At 40.9% G+C, this 14,947-nt stretch overlaps 2 protein-coding genes and 1 non-coding gene across 5 annotated transcripts; 1 reads left to right on the forward strand and 2 right to left on the reverse strand.

Annotated features, from left to right (window-relative positions):
• Positions 1-5,970, forward strand: vtnb (vitronectin b). 2 transcript variants are annotated; one of them, XM_085420901.1, is made up of 8 exons: positions 1-192; positions 1,787-1,903; positions 2,005-2,220; positions 2,736-2,875; positions 4,136-4,292; positions 5,040-5,198; positions 5,283-5,594; positions 5,701-5,970. In XM_085420901.1, exons 1-8 carry the CDS (start codon positions 129-131, stop codon positions 5,838-5,840), a joined length of 1,305 nt encoding a protein of 434 aa, XP_085277027.1. In that variant the 5' UTR covers positions 1-128; the 3' UTR covers positions 5,841-5,970. The 2 variants fall into 2 exon arrangements, with proteins under 2 accessions (XP_085277027.1, XP_085277026.1); XM_085420900.1 differs by having other exon boundaries at positions 5,280-5,594; positions 5,701-5,969.
• A 1,004-nt stretch (positions 5,971-6,974) lies between these two features.
• Positions 6,975-7,048, reverse strand: trnat-agu (transfer RNA threonine (anticodon AGU)). Its single transcript has one exon. It is a non-coding gene; the product is annotated as a tRNA-Thr (tRNA).
• A 70-nt stretch (positions 7,049-7,118) lies between these two features.
• LOC146660866 (uncharacterized) lies at positions 7,119-9,484 on the reverse strand. 2 transcript variants are annotated; one of them, XM_085419645.1, is made up of 4 exons: positions 9,036-9,145; positions 8,813-8,954; positions 8,480-8,655; positions 7,119-8,391 (listed from the first exon to the last, which is right to left on the reverse strand). In XM_085419645.1, exons 1-4 carry the CDS (start codon positions 9,084-9,086, stop codon positions 7,858-7,860), a joined length of 903 nt encoding a protein of 300 aa, XP_085275771.1. In that variant the 5' UTR covers positions 9,087-9,145; the 3' UTR covers positions 7,119-7,857. The 2 variants fall into 2 exon arrangements, with proteins under 2 accessions (XP_085275771.1, XP_085275772.1); XM_085419646.1 differs by having other exon boundaries at positions 7,121-8,391; positions 9,137-9,484.
• Between the last annotated feature and the right edge of the window lie 5,463 nt (positions 9,485-14,947).

Raw genomic sequence — 14,947 nt, forward strand, 5'->3', positions numbered from 1 at the left:
CACACAGTACTAAACCCCAAAGTGGGGCACCGAGCTCAAACCCAGCTAGTGGTTTAGGTTAGTAAGCAGGATTTTAGAATAGTACACCTTCAGAGTTTTAGTTTGGGGGATTTTTGCTGTGAGCCGACATGAAGCCAGCGGTAGTTCTGCTGGGCCTCGTCCTGTTGTTGGACACCGCCTTTGCTGCAGAAGGTAAAACATTTTTGATGTGCAGTTTGTATTATTGTTGATAGCAGTTGTAATTATTAGACATGATAGATCATATTTTTAAGTTTTGTATAATGTCTTGACTTTGATGTGTAGCTACTGATGTATGAAACAAAATGTACTATATTGTCAGAAACATTTGCTCATTGCCTTCACACATATATGAACTTGAGAGACATCCCATTCCTAATCCATGTGGTTTATTATGATGTCGCTCCACCCTCTGCAGCTATAATATCTTCAACTCTTCTGGGAAGGCTTTCCACAATGTTAGCAGTGTTTATGGGGATTTTTGAGCATTCTTCCACAAGCACATTTGTCAGGTTAGGCACTGATGTTGGATGACAGGCCAGTCGAGTTCTTCCACACCAAGCTCGCACATCCATGTCTTTATGGATCTTGCTTTGTGCACTGGCGTGCAGTCATGTTGGAACAGAAAGGGACCATCCTGAAGCATGAAAATGTCCAAAATGTCTTAGTGAGCTGAAGCCTTAAGAGTTACTTCGACTGGAACTAAGGAGCTGAGCACAACGCCTGAAAAACAACCGTCACACCATAATCCCCTCTCCACCAAACTTTACACTTGACACAATGCAGACACATACTGTTCTCCAGCAACCACCAGACCCAGACTCGTCCACCAGAATGAGAAGGATGATTCTTCACTTTGGAGAACACGTCTCCACTTCTCTAGATCGAGTGGGGGCGTGGTTTAAACTATGTTTGGTGATGTAAGGCTTGGATGCAGCTGCCATGCAAGATGGGACATACTTTTGGCAGTATAGTGTATATTAGTAGTTTATCCTGGTGTTTTCTTAGAGGTTTGTTTTATTGTTTTTAATTTCTAATTAAATCTTTTTATTCTTGGACTCTACTGAAAATGCTTTGAATGACTCAGTTTTAAAATATCCTTCTTTATCTCAGACTTCCAGTTTATCCCCTCTCTGAAGCATGCTCCTCTCCCTTTATTTAATTCATCTTTCTTCCAATTGGCTGCCTTATGCATACAGAATGTTTGAACGGGAGGTGAATCGAGCTTTTGTACTATAAGCCAGAGCTGTGTGACATCACACAGAGCCAAGAGTGAAAAAATGGTAGAAATAGCTTGCAGGGACGATATATAGCATCCATTATTCCACACCATAATCAATGAAAGAATCCCTGTCATAGGCTGATAGGTGGGAACATGTTTTTAGTAACTGTAACTCGTGTTTTACACACTTTCCCCTTTAAATATCTAAATGAATTGATTTCAATGACTCTTTGAACCCAAAACACAATTTTGTTGCTTCCCTCTTATTCGTGTCCCAATTCTTCAAATTCAGTTCACCTTGGTAAATAACTGTAAATATTTCAAACGTTGACAATGTGAAATATTTTATTTAGTGATGAATTAGGAAGAATCTAATCCTAACTTTATATCCTATCTTTCTGATAATGCATCTGGATTGTTTTACAGCTGGTGCGTTTAAACGAGTAAAGGGTCTGATTACTTCTGGTTTCACTGATTATTGAATGGTAAACTCAGACCAGGTCTACACGCTGCATGATATCTCACACTAAAACTACTTTCCCACAGAGTCCTGTGCAGGTCGCTGCGGCTCCTTCAGCCCACAGAGCAAATGTCAGTGTGACTCCATGTGTGTGTATTATGGAAGCTGCTGTGGGGACTTTTACACCATCTGCCCCAGAAAAGGTCAGTGCTGTGCTGTGTGACAGTTTCACTAAAGAGTCAGCTTGAATTTTCTTCTCCTTTGAAACGTCACCATCTGACAAAACCTCATGTTCTACCTTCAGTTTCTCGAGGCGATGTCTTTGAGGAACCACTGGAAGAGACGAGCCCGAGCACAGCAACTTTTATGCCAACCTCAGACACAGTTATACCAACTGTCACACCCAATGTTACACAGGGGCCCACACTACTACCGGTGGATCCTGATGCCATGCCCTGCAGTGGGCGGGCATTTGATGCTTTTCTGCAGCTGAAAAATGGATCAATCTATGCTTTTAGAGGTAATCCTGATCACATAACAGGACAGTTTACTTCTACTTTTACTTTTGTTACTTTGTTGCCATTGTGTAATGTCTCTCTTTTTAATTTCCTTAATTATTCAGCAATGCTGTTTTTTCCAATACAGAGAGGAGAAAGTTATAATCAGAAGATGCAGAATTGATACAGTGCCTAAAAGTGTAGATTATAGTAAAAACTAATGTTAATAGCTTAAAAGATCCAAACATTAAAGAAAAGGAGGGAAAGCCTTTTCAATTTCATCCAAAATTAAAATAAAAATGATAACAATTGTTTGAGGAAATTAAATGCTAAAGGAGCTTTTGCTCAATGAAAACAGAATGTGTTTCTTTAAAAAGTAAACGATAAATGGGTACATATTTGCAGTCATTTTGAACACAGACCCAAAATCAGACTTGAGTACCCATTCGTGGAAACTTTGTGGATTATCCTGCTGCAAGATTTGAAACTCTTTGAATGCTGATGTAAACACTGATCCAGAGCCTGCTCTTCCTCGTAGGTGTATATTTCTTTGAGCTGGATGATAAGTCCATCCTTCCTGGTTACCCCAAACTCATCGAGGACGTTTGGGGAATCAGTGGACCCATCAGTGCTGCATTCACACGCATCAACTGCCAGGGGAAATCCTACATCTTTAAGGTATAAGCTGCCATATTTCTTTGTGATGAGGTACACAAAAGGCTCCACCTCACATAAATGTGTGTTTTTTTTGGTGGTGTGCATGTGTTTTCAGGTTTAATTGAGCTACATTTATTGTTTATTCTTTTAAGCCTCTGAAAATTCAAAATGAGTGCCTACAGTTGTAAAAGCCATTGTTTTAAACCGTTTCTCTGTAACTGCGAAATACTCAAACAGTGACTCTGTTGCGTGCAATAATTCAGATCAAATACACTATCCAACATTATGGCAGAAATAATGCTCTTCAGCCCCACACTGGCATGACTGTTGCTAGAAAATGGTGTCGCTTCATTACTCATAATATTGATCTGTTTCCTTATTGATTCGGTTATTTGTACAGTGCATATGAAGAAGAATTGTGCATTTTTTTCTTGCTATACCCTGCCAGTGGTCTTCAGCTGGATAAAATGGAGTAACCTTACAAAAAAAACATAAGAAACGTGGAGAGAAAGCGGTGTTCTTCTCAACTAACTAACAAAAGTTGTTAATTATGCAAAGTATTAGCAGTATTTTATATTAGGGATGAGCTCTGGGCCTCTTCTTGTTTGCAGGGGGATGCACACTGACAGATGAGGTCAGGCAGGCGTCTCTATGGACTCTATGCAGATGAGATTGTGATCTATAGTGAGAGTAGAGAGCAGGTGGCGGTATGAAGACGAATTAAAGTCAGTAGAAGCAAGATGAAATATGTGTGTGAATGAGAGGAGATTTAAGCGCCTGGGGTCAACAATCAAAAGTAAAAGACGGTGCACAATAGAGGTGAAGAAGAGACAGGGTGGCAGGGTGGAGTGGGTGGAGATGAGTGTCAGGGGTGATTTGTGACTGAAGTGTAGCAGCATGAGAAAGAGGGAATGTTTAGAAGATGGACCTGCTGTGATATATGGTTTGGAGGCAATGGTGAAATGAGTATATCAGAGGCAGTTGGAGAGGCAAGGCTGAGTTGGTTTGGACATGTGCGGCGGGGGGATAGTGGAAGATGGTGAAGATGGAGCTTTAAGGCACCAAATTACTGGATGTAGTGATAGAGGACGTGCAGATGATTGGTGGGACAGAGGATTGACTGAGATGTTTGCAGCGACCCCTAAAAAGAAGAAGAAGATGATGATTAGGAATGTTTCAGACTTCAAGCCTTCTTTAGGGAGAGTAGTCTGTTGCCCTCATTAACACTCCCTCGCAGCGGTATCCTCAAACTTCAATGCTCTGGGCTCCATTTTCTCTCAGGGGAACCAGTACTGGAGATTTGATGGTGACGTCCTGGATGAGGACTATCCACGGCTTATTTCAAACGGCTTTGATGGCATACCAGATGAGATCGATGCTGCGTTTGCCATACCAGCACCAAGTCACCGTGGCAAGGAGAAGGCCTACTTCTTCAAAGGTATTTGTACTAATGGGTGATAATGTTTTTTATCATATACAAGTACAGCAGGGGTTTCTAAGTGTTGCTCGTGATCTGATAAAACTAAGGAAGATGACTTTGCATGTGAATATATAATGGCTTTTACAAGAATAGGGAAGTAGCACCCTATCACACAAAACAAGCAAATTAATAAACAAAGTTGTTTTCATGTTTTTTGGGGGTTTTTTGCTTCATTTTGTTAATAATTAGTTAAGGAGCTGAATACGTACTTACTTATATTGTAAATATTTGACATTTTTAGGAAATGTTTAACCCACCACATTTATCTGAAAGTCAAGTTATTTTGTCTTTACTTGATAAAGTTACCCTTAACTTTACCCTTAAAGTGATGACTTCAAACAGAGCACTGCTATATTCGTTTATTATTTTAATGCAGTGTCTTCACTTGTAACATTTGGTGCTTTTCCTTCTACACTTCACCTCTAAAGCAAAATTTCCTTGCATCATCATTTCACGGCAAGTTGTAAAGATGAGCAAGTTATAAAGAGCAGTCTGATGACACCCAGTGGAGCACAGAGGTTAAAGTTTTCAGAAAAAGCAGTTAGAGGCAAAGCAAAGAGTTACAGAATCTGATGGAAGCAAATGCAGATGGCAAGGTTTTATCTGCATTTGTATATCATTAAAAATGTATCGGCAACTCCACAGCCTCATTGTTTCTCTCTCATCGAGTAAAATCCTGAAATCTGATTTTTCTCTTTTCTTCAGGGGACCGGTATTATCAATATGAGTTCAAGCACCAGCCTTCCCACGAGGAGTGCATCCAGATGAGCAGGTCCTCCCCTTCTGTGCTGTTCACACAATACACAGACCTCTTCTGCGATAACGCATGGGAGGATCTCTTCACTGAGCTCTTTGGAGGATCCTGTAAGGACCTTGGTCTCTTTATGCTTGTCTGTTTCAGATTTTTTTTTCTTATTCTCCATCTGCATGACTTTTGTATTTTAGCAGTTACCAGTTCCCAAACAGGCCCTTGGTTCATCAGCAGGGATTGGCGGGGTATTAGGCCCGTTATAGATGCTGCCATAGTGGGACGAGTCTACACCACTCCCAAACCAACTTCACCTCCGACCGCAAAGAAGTGGAAGAGTCGGAGGAAGAGGCCCAGTAAGAGGCGTGGACAGCGAAGAAGGCAGAGTCGCCACGATGACTTTTGGTTCTATGATTTGTTCGACCTCGGTGATTACAGTGACAGCTCTGAAGAGAGCATCATGCAGGAGTACCAAAGCACCCCCGTTCAAAATGTGTACTTCTTCAAGAAGGGTAAATCAGCCTGAAAAAAAATGAGTCAAAATCCTTCCAAAAACAGCTCTTTATTCTTCCTTAACACCTTTTGGTTTGTGTGTTTCCTTTTTGTTTTTAATATCAGATAAGTACTACAGAGTGGATCTGCAGACAAAACGCGTGGATGCCACTTACCCTCCCTATCCTCGATCTATCGCAAAGTACTGGCTGGGCTGCAAGCATGAAGCTGCTGCACCTGATGCATCAAGGGCAGAAAAAAGATAAATACTTGTCTTGACTATTACAATATGGGGCTAATGATGACAAAACCTTTGACCCTTGCATGTAGTTCAGGATAGACACCTCTCCAATGGCCTCTTAGGTGGATACACTGAAATTATTCAAAATTAATAAACTTTACATTTCAGTGCTTGAGTGCTTTGATATTTTTGACCACATGGCAGAGATTACACACACATCTAATGTGATCTGTAGCCATGCATCATGCCTACATGCCCAAACTCAACACCGAGCCTTTATCAGCGTTATCAGTGGGAGAAATGTTTCACCACTCATCCATCATAGCTTACAGCAGATTTGCTCAATCTTTTAAAGACTACAGTTTCATACTGACCTAAAATAACACCATATATATTTTTTTTTTTTTTTTTTTTTTTTTTAAATAACTTCAAGTTTTAATAAAGTTATGCAAATAGCCACTCATTTACAGAGTTAGGGAATGGCTGCTATCACAGCATTAGAAGATGGTGAAAGATTTACTTAGTTCAGTTGCGGTTCCTTTTACACATAAATTAGGGCAGATGTAATGTTTATAAGCTTAGGGAAACCTGCAGACTGAAGAGGTCACTTTCCTCCCCCTGAAAATGCTGTATCTAGTGGGACTGAATCAAGCTTTTGGGGTAGCCTGACCTGGTTTTTACAAATGCAACATACAACTGAATATGCGCGCACACATACAGGCCTCTGTTCAGTGAATTCATGAGTATCCCTACAAGAGGCTGCCGTAATCCTGTGCTGACCTCTTCAGGTGGAAAAAAAAAAAAAAAGCAAAAAAAAAAAAAAAAAAAAAAAAAAAAAGCAGCGCCCTCTGTTGGGCAATAGGCCGGTACAAGGGAAAATATATCAAAAATAAATACAATAAGAAGCTGTGTTACAACTTTGAAAAGGCATTAGGAAATTTGTATTAAGGTTTAAGTAATTTATAAACCACTACAGATGTTTTTAACATAACCTGATATTATTGAACTGTTGCATCAGTGGGAAAAAAAAAGAAAAAAAAAAAAAAAAACCAAATACACACTATTTTGAGGTTTTTTAAAAATGAATAAAAATCTGATTTGCGTCAGTGTCGCAACATTTAATGTTACGGGAGTGTTTAAAAGTTTACTTTAATCAAAAAGGCACCGCTGGGATTCGAACCCAGGATCTCCTGTTTACTAGACAGGCGCTTTAACCAACTAAGCCACGGCGCCACGTGATTCCTGACCTCAAGAAGAGTTTATGAATGATAACACACAGCCTGAGAGACTTGTTCAGGACACATTTTTTAGTAAAAAAAAAATACTATTAACAATGTTATGTACATAACGTAATATGCATTTTATTTACATTACAGATCTCCACGGCCTGCCATGAAAATCGTGAAATATACCCCCCCCCCCCAAAAAAAAAAATAAAAATAAAAATAAAAATAAAAAAATAAAAAAAAAAGGCGATCTGGTCATTCGTGTCCCATTTCCCCGTCACAGCAGTTGGCATACCTTGTAACATATCTGGTACCGAGGTTCAGTTGGAAACAAGTGCGTCTCATTTACTTTTTTTCCGGGACTCCGCTGAAGCCCACTCAGCAAGGACAGCTTTGAGTCAAGTGCTAAACGTTATCTTTGCAACCCCATCCAAAATATAAACAAACTATGTGCAAAAAGGACATGTGAAATCATCTGATGTGCATCATACTGGTGTTTCTTAAATAGATAACGAATAGCATAAGTCACAGTTACCACCTCCCCAAGGTAGACTCGGCACCTTTGTCCAAAAAAAAAAAAAAAAAAAAATTAGCGCAACACTTTGAAAGACCGCGACATCACCGAATGGGTGCACTAGTGGAGGCCACCACGGCAACTGGCGACACAGCGTAGACGTATGGGTGTGAGAACGGATACACTGATGTAGCAGACATCCTGCTGCAGGCTGGCTCGTAGCTGTTACACAAACGGACGTGTTGTTGGACGTGGACCCATTCATGTCGTAGTCTTCAATATGTTGCTCTCAGTTTTGTCAGTCATGCCAAAAGATAGTCAATCATTGAGCTGTCCAAGCTGGGCAGACTGGGGACCATCAGGTCCTGGAAGCACAGATCCGACAGGTCGGCCAGGGTCTCTATAGAGCTGGAGAGAGCCTGGAGGCCTTGCCGACTCTGGATGTCTTCCTTGTGGACAGGATGGCCACGTTCTGCTGGCTGTACCCCCCGTGCATTGAGAAAAGCTTCAAAGTCCTCTGGTAAATCCAACTCATCCAGCCCTTCGTATGGAAACACGTCTTGGCAGTAGCTGGTGAAGTCCTGGGATTGGTGGCAAAAGGTTTGGGGAACGTCTGGTGACTTGGTCTGGATGTCCAGGATTGACGAGAGCCTGGTGGACTGAGGTAGACTGGGCACCCGGTAGTCTGTTGGAGACGCAAGGCTGGGACTAGGAGGTGGAGGAGAAGCCACCTGAGGAGTGCACGGTGTCTTGTGCCTGACCTGTGAAGGTTTGGTGGCTCCTCGAGTTGATTTCTTAGTCTTGAAGAAGCGTGCGCGCCGATTTTGAAACCAAACCTGAAGAAAATTGAGAATTACATGAAACTCTTAGTCAACAAAACAAGTGTACGTTGTCTAAATTAGCCTTAGGTCGCACGTGTCCTACCTGAATTTTAGACTCCGGTAGTCCAGTTAGAGTGGCCAGGGTTTTCCTCCCATTGATATCCGGGTAGGGTGTAGCAGAGAAGGCCCTCTCCAGCTGGCTCAGCTGCGCCTTGCTGAATATTGTGCGCTTTCGGCGGCACTTTGTCTTCGAGTTGATAGTGTATGGAACATGGTGCACTTTAGAGGGAGGGCAAAACGTTTTGTTAAAACTGACAATTACATTTTAAATGCAGAAATTAATTTGCAGAGTCAACAGCCCACAGATTTATACAGATGTTTGTCCTCAAACTATATCACATTTTAAATGTGCAAATATAAATACATGTCCACCTACCCGTGCTGGAGAGCTCTGCCGACCCGTTGTTGTTGCTGTCAGTCAGTGCATCAGGCCATAACTGCTCCGAGAAAAACGTGATGATCTCAGAAACATTACCGCTGGTAAAATCCATCCCGCACGCTGTGTCCGAAGCACGCAGCTAAAAGGGGAAATAAGTTTCCGTGAGTGAGTCCCAGACACTTCTCCAGTGAGCAGGCATGATGTCAGAGGGATTTTATACCCGAGTTCTGCAGACACAACACGACCCCCTGCGTGGCATCCTCTTGCACATCACAGACGCTATCGGGCTTTGCGAACGCGTGGCTTTGATGTGCTGCTCACCTGTTAATGGCTGTCTGGATAATAGGTGTCTGTTTGATCCCCTATGGCCCGTTAATGGGCCCCGTTTAGACCAGAGAGACAGCTTGTCTTCAGCTACGGACAACGAGATGCTCCAGAAACCTTAAAATGGAAAGATGAATCAAAGACATCCGCAGGTGAAGAAATAAACTTATCGTGGGCGCGTTTTCTTTCATTTTAAGATCATTTTCGAAGCAAGACACTCTGATTTTATGGCAACTGTTTTGGCCTGAAATTATAAACACATGTGTTACTAATCAACAGCGTGGAGGGGGGCAAATTAAAATGATTGGAAACACCTTGAAGCGCCAGAACGGCTGCTCTGATCCGGGTCTAGTTTTGTTTTTAATAGTGCCCGTAATAATGATATTCATGAACGTATACAGTGTAAGGCATCCGCACTACGAGGAGCGAAGCGACACCGGCACTGTTTTACTGATTTGAAGCTCCAGTCTGCGGCACATCCTCTACCGCGCGCCGCCTCCTGGTGCGCATGAAAGCGCGCAGTGGAAGCGTATTGGAGAAGTTGTGGGAGTGACGCTTCTGTCAGCTACAATGTGTGAAGGTGACAAATCAGGCAACTTCTTTCCCCACCCCTTTCTTCGTTGTCGGTTGTGTTTCCACCGAACGAGACATCAAAACACCGGATCACTCGTAGTCCTTTTCAGCCAGTTCCCAGGCGAGTGCCAGACTCGCAGCTCCTTCACAAACAGACAGAAACGGGCTGCATGTATTAAATTACAACACGTCCACTGATTTTGCTTATAAGCAGATTTTTTGAATGCTACAATATATTTTGTAGAGGCTGCATGAAATAAAAATTAGCCTACTTGAACTGAGACGGCGGCCTTGTTGAGTGGGTCAAATTAGCTGTGAAGTACTCTACGTTCACCTTCTCTCCAGAGAACAATGCGCCATTTAAAAAGATCATAAGCCAAGCTCACGTGATTTGATTAAATGCAATAACATAACAGATGCAGTCGAAGAGGTCCCAGCAAACTGTGGAGTGCAAAGAGTGGCCTGTGTTTGTGTGGGACAAGTTTGTAATGCTGGGAAGTGGTCTGAAAAATGAAGGTGGTAGAAGAAACATTTTCAGTTCCACGAATGGGTAATATAAACGACCAAAGAACTTCTCCCCGAAAGAGTTGGTTTTAAGAGGTGCTTACAGACTTATAGCAGAAATAATTTCCTTAAGGAACCATTTTCGGGAAAGCTCAGACTGTTTGTTGTTGTTGTTTGTTTGTTTGTTTGTTTTTAGTAAAGGAAACTCTTGATGCATTTAAATCTGCCACGTCCAAGTGTAACCGCGACAGTGTCTTCTATAAAAATAAAACTGCACAGAAAGGATTAAAAGCTTCCTGCAAACACAAACTGCTGTTAGGAACACTTTGGTTTTAGATCACGGCCTAAAAATATGCAGCTACACAGTTTAAGCGTATGGAAGATATGAAAATGCAACTTTTTAAATGCTTTCTGTATGTAAATAATGACATAAAATTAAGTCGAGTGTTGTCTGTTCAAATTGTTATCAGTAATTGTTAATTAACTGATTAATTTGTATTTCAGATAATAACCTTTAGGTTTCACTGTAATGAAGATAGATTTGCATATATCTTATTAAACAACGCTTCATATAAATATTCTCCCCAAAAATGAAAATACTATGAATAATGAGAGGAAGAAGAAACTATATGAAAACTGCCTTCCTGTGGCTTCTGTCACAGCTTTTGGTTGGCCGTCACTGCTGCAATTCCGTGTGTGTGTGTGTGTGTGTGTGTGTGTGTGTGTGTGTGTGTGTGTGTGTGTGTGTGTGTGTGTGTGTGTGTGTGTGTGTGTGTGTGTGGTTTCATCTTATTCCCCAGAAATCGCCATAAATTATGCCTCAGAGCTGAAATTTTCCCTGTTGAATTTAGCATTGACAGTAAAAGGTGACACATTAACTTGTATGGCGCCCACAGAGGCAGCTTTCCCAGCTCTCAGACTTAAGAAAAGTGCCCTTCAGTGTTGACTTTTGAATGCTAGAGCCATTCAAAATGTGGGACACAGTTTCTATAAGTCGCTGTATGTGGAAAAGCAGGAAAATGCATTTAATATGAAAAGTGGGAGGCATGGTCCCACCAATCAGCAGGTTCTGCAGATAATTGAAACACGTGCTTACAACAAATATGAGTGCACAGCTGAAAAGTTTGTGGTGTGTTTGTGGTACAAAAATATCCGTTTTACTTGCCCTACTTTATTGTAAAGCTTTTTCTAAAGCTACAGCTGCAGAGATGAAATGATCCACTAGATGGCAGCATTTAATCGCTTTTATCTATCTATCTATCTATCTATCTATCTATCTATCTATCTATCTATCTATTAAATAGATGTTAAATTAATTTTCGAATAGAGTATAGAGTTTGTTTGCTTATAAATTTGGGTCAATTGCACCGGACCAATCCAAACTGACTAAAGTATGAAAGCAAGGTCAACTGCACTGCTGGGTTAACAATACAACTTGAATGAACTTAATGCTCTATCCAAATGTTGATTCATGTTAACTGGGATGTTGGGTCCACTGTATGTCATAAAGAGACATCTTGATGCATGCTCAATCATCCAGGTAAGTAAATCTCCAAAAGTTTATTCTGTCCATCTGGATGTAGCGTTTTTAGTGGGAGAAACGTTTCGTCACTCATCCAAGTGACTTCTTCAGTCTCAGCTGACTGCAGGTCGTAAAGAGACAAATTCTTTCAGCAGTGCATGGCAGCTCACAAATACAAACTAAAGGCAAAAGCTGCAATAGATCGTGGTGGAATAAAGATGCAAAGTGGACTCCTAAAAAATGATATTTCTGGTCAGATGATGTTCAACCCACCAGTTATCTAGTGAATGCTGTTTGAGACTTTGTGTGTGTTTTTTCTTATCATCTGTCCATCTACAAAGAACATTAATACATTAATGGAGATTTCTTCTCATTTCATTTGTACTTCAATTGTTACTAATCATAAACTGACAGGGCGATCTAGAATTCATCTTTTCTTCTCACTGAGTAGTCGCTCTCTTCACTTTTCCACTCTCCTACCCACTCCTCTGCCCAGACTGTGTTCCCGGCCTCACCGTGGAAAAAACACAATACACAAACTGTCTTTTTCTCTGTGTGTGAATGCCTCAGTTTATACCTCACAAACTCAGGTGTGCACACAGAGAAACGCTGCACTCCTGTGTCCACACTCCCCTCTAAGAAATCAGGATTGACACTCAGGCGTGAATGACGCTCTGACCTCCTCTCCGTCACCTCAGTCCTCGCTCCTTCCTTCACAATACACAAACGCCGCTCCTCAGTCCTCTATTTGATGTGGAAACTCATTCCACATTTCCTGTCAACCTGAGAGATTTTGGGGGCCCAATCTTGAATTCTGCATAGCAGAGGCGAGGGGGTTACTCCTCGCCTCTTGTCCCGTGCTTGTAAAGGCCCCTCTGGATCTGAGAAGTAGGAGCAAAGTGTGATTCCAGCTTGGCTATGGATAAAAGGACAACAGGCCAAGCAGCAAAAGCATCACACACGATTTAGTGCAGCTGGAGATACAAAATAAATGGGTATTACAGCTCAGATGGAAAGGAAGCTGAAATATTCTGTCAGCATTGCGATCCAACAGGTCGGTGTGACTTCAACTTGGCTTTGGATAAGTAAGCAAAGCATGAAGTCAGTGAAGGAGAAAACTGTGGCTGTAGATCACATGTTATTCAGTGAACTTCATAAACTGAATTAAATCCAACAAAGTAACACATAACATGGGTTTTTGGGCATTTTTGTGCACTTAGCTACTGAAACTACTGATGTTTTTTTCCCAGTGAAATTAAAGAAATTAATTTCTCCCCTCTTTCTGTCAAAATCCTGACCAAAGGCACAACCTGTACATGCAATCAGGTGGTGATTAATTATTGCTGCTGATTAACAGATGTTCAGATGTAACTAGTTTGCTCCTCCAACCTGGGCTACAGTTTCTCAAGCACAGGTGTCTGATGGATATTGTAAACCGCACATTATCCATAATAGCTTCCTTTGTAATATGATGGCTGCTTTTTAGTTTAATGTAGTTTAAGATTTTATATTTTGTCACTGTATGGGTTAGTGCTTATCTTTTAACCCTGCGCACTTCAACTGAATCACTGAGATCTGCTTAGCAAATGTCTGCCTGTCTCGAGCTCCTAATTAAACACAGGAGGTGAAATTGTGGAACAAACTGCGTCTTCACATCAGCATCTCCCATGTTTATTCTTTGGCTTTTAGATCAGACTGAATTCTGACTGTTATTTATCTATGTTGTTTTACTCTTTTTGCTTTAATTCTATGTTCTTTAAGTCTGTTGTTTTATATCACTGTTTTTGTTTTTGTTTTTTTAGATGTGCAGCACTTTGGTCCACAGCTATTGCTTTATATGTACTGATAAATAAATTTGACATGACAGTACATTCAATGAATGAATGAATGAATGAAGCAGTCTTACTTGACTCAGGCTATGTGCTGGATTGTCGCAGTGTTTTTTGGGGTCTGCAGAAGCCTGAATGGGAAACTGGATATCATACATAGACAAGAATATTATTCCCCTATTTCCAGGAATCACAGGGTACTGAGATTTAAAGCAGATGTGTGACTGCTGGCATCTGATAAAAGATGGATTCAGCCTCAGCAGGGAATTGATTTGGATATGAATATATGCAATATTCACACTAGGTTTTAGTGCATTGTTACTAACAATAGCATAATTTGTTAGATGTTACCAGTACATAATTTTAAATTGTCAATATGCCAAGTCGGAAGCTAAAAAATGATATCCTAACTGCAGTAGGCAATTACTGGCCACTTTATTAGGTGCACAACCATCTCTAGGATTTATAGAGAATGATCTGAAAAAGAGAAAATATCCAGTGAGTGGAGAAAATGCTTTATTGATGTCAGATGTCAGAGGAGTATGGTCAGACTGCTTCAAACTGATAATAACGTAAAGGTAACTTAAAATAACCTCATGTTACAACCAAAACATGGTAAATGGAATTACTCTTATTTAGTGATTTTTCTACCTGAGCACACAAAGCTCTTTATTCAACATGTCTCGCTCACACATTTTATTCTGCATCCTAGTGCACACTCACACTCACTCAGCCGCCTGACCAGCAGGGTATGCAGAAGAGCATTAGTTCTTAAGTTCAAAATGTGCTGCCAAACAACATGAAGGCATGGATCCATCCTCCCTTGTATGAGTGAGCACACTGGGGCTCATTTAAACACCAAAGTCTCCCAGAGCAGTGTTGCTGTTTTCCATCCCCTTTTGACCTGCTTCTAGCAGGATAACACAGCATGATACAAACATCGAATCATCTCAAACGACTGTCTTGATCACAACTTAATATAAGTTCCCTGTACTCAAATGTCCTCCACAGTCCTCAGATGTCAAATAGAGCACATATCGGATGTGGTGGGAAGGATTCTCATTGTGGACATGCAGACGAAAAATCTGCAACTAGTGTGAGAATCTGACATGTCAACATGGACCAAAATGTCTGAGGGATGTTTCCAGCACCTTGTTGAACCTGTGCAAAAATAAGGACTTGGTTATTTGTCATAAATGACTCCCAAAGGTAATATTTCCAGATCATCTTATTTACAGAATTTCTAAATCTCTGAAACATTAATATTTTATTAAAAGTAGAAAACCGTTATTTTCCACAGTGGAAAAAGTCCATTAAGATATTTCTGTATAAATACAGAGAGAAGGGGATTTGTTTCATGTGCATAAGGCACATTTGTAA

The sequence above is a fragment of the Rhamphochromis longiceps genome, linkage group LG10 (genome assembly GCF_057381845.1).
Source record: "Rhamphochromis longiceps isolate RC_006_pf linkage group LG10, R_longiceps_female_GT1.1, whole genome shotgun sequence".
Classification (NCBI taxonomy): domain Eukaryota; kingdom Metazoa; phylum Chordata; class Actinopteri; order Cichliformes; family Cichlidae; genus Rhamphochromis; species Rhamphochromis longiceps.

Excerpts from the sequence above, each read along its gene's own strand:
- LOC146660866 (XM_085419645.1), bottom strand. The coding sequence starts at position 9,086 with ATGTGCAAGAGGATGCCACGCAGGGGGTCGTGTTGTGTCTGCAGAACT. Across the intron at positions 8,955-9,035 it reads GTTGTGTCTGCAGAACTCGG|CTGCGTGCTTCGGACACAGC; the intron begins GTATAAAATCCC and ends TTCCCCTTTTAG. Across the intron at positions 8,392-8,479 it reads TACCGGAGTCTAAAATTCAG|GTTTGGTTTCAAAATCGGCG; the intron begins GTAGGACACGTG and ends AATTTTCTTCAG.
- vtnb (XM_085420900.1), top strand. The coding sequence starts at position 129 with ATGAAGCCAGCGGTAGTTCTGCTGGGCCTCGTCCTGTTGTTGGACACC. Across the intron at positions 2,221-2,735 it reads ATCAATCTATGCTTTTAGAG|GTGTATATTTCTTTGAGCTG; the intron begins GTAATCCTGATC and ends TCTTCCTCGTAG. Across the intron at positions 2,876-4,135 it reads GGAAATCCTACATCTTTAAG|GGGAACCAGTACTGGAGATT; the intron begins GTATAAGCTGCC and ends ATTTTCTCTCAG.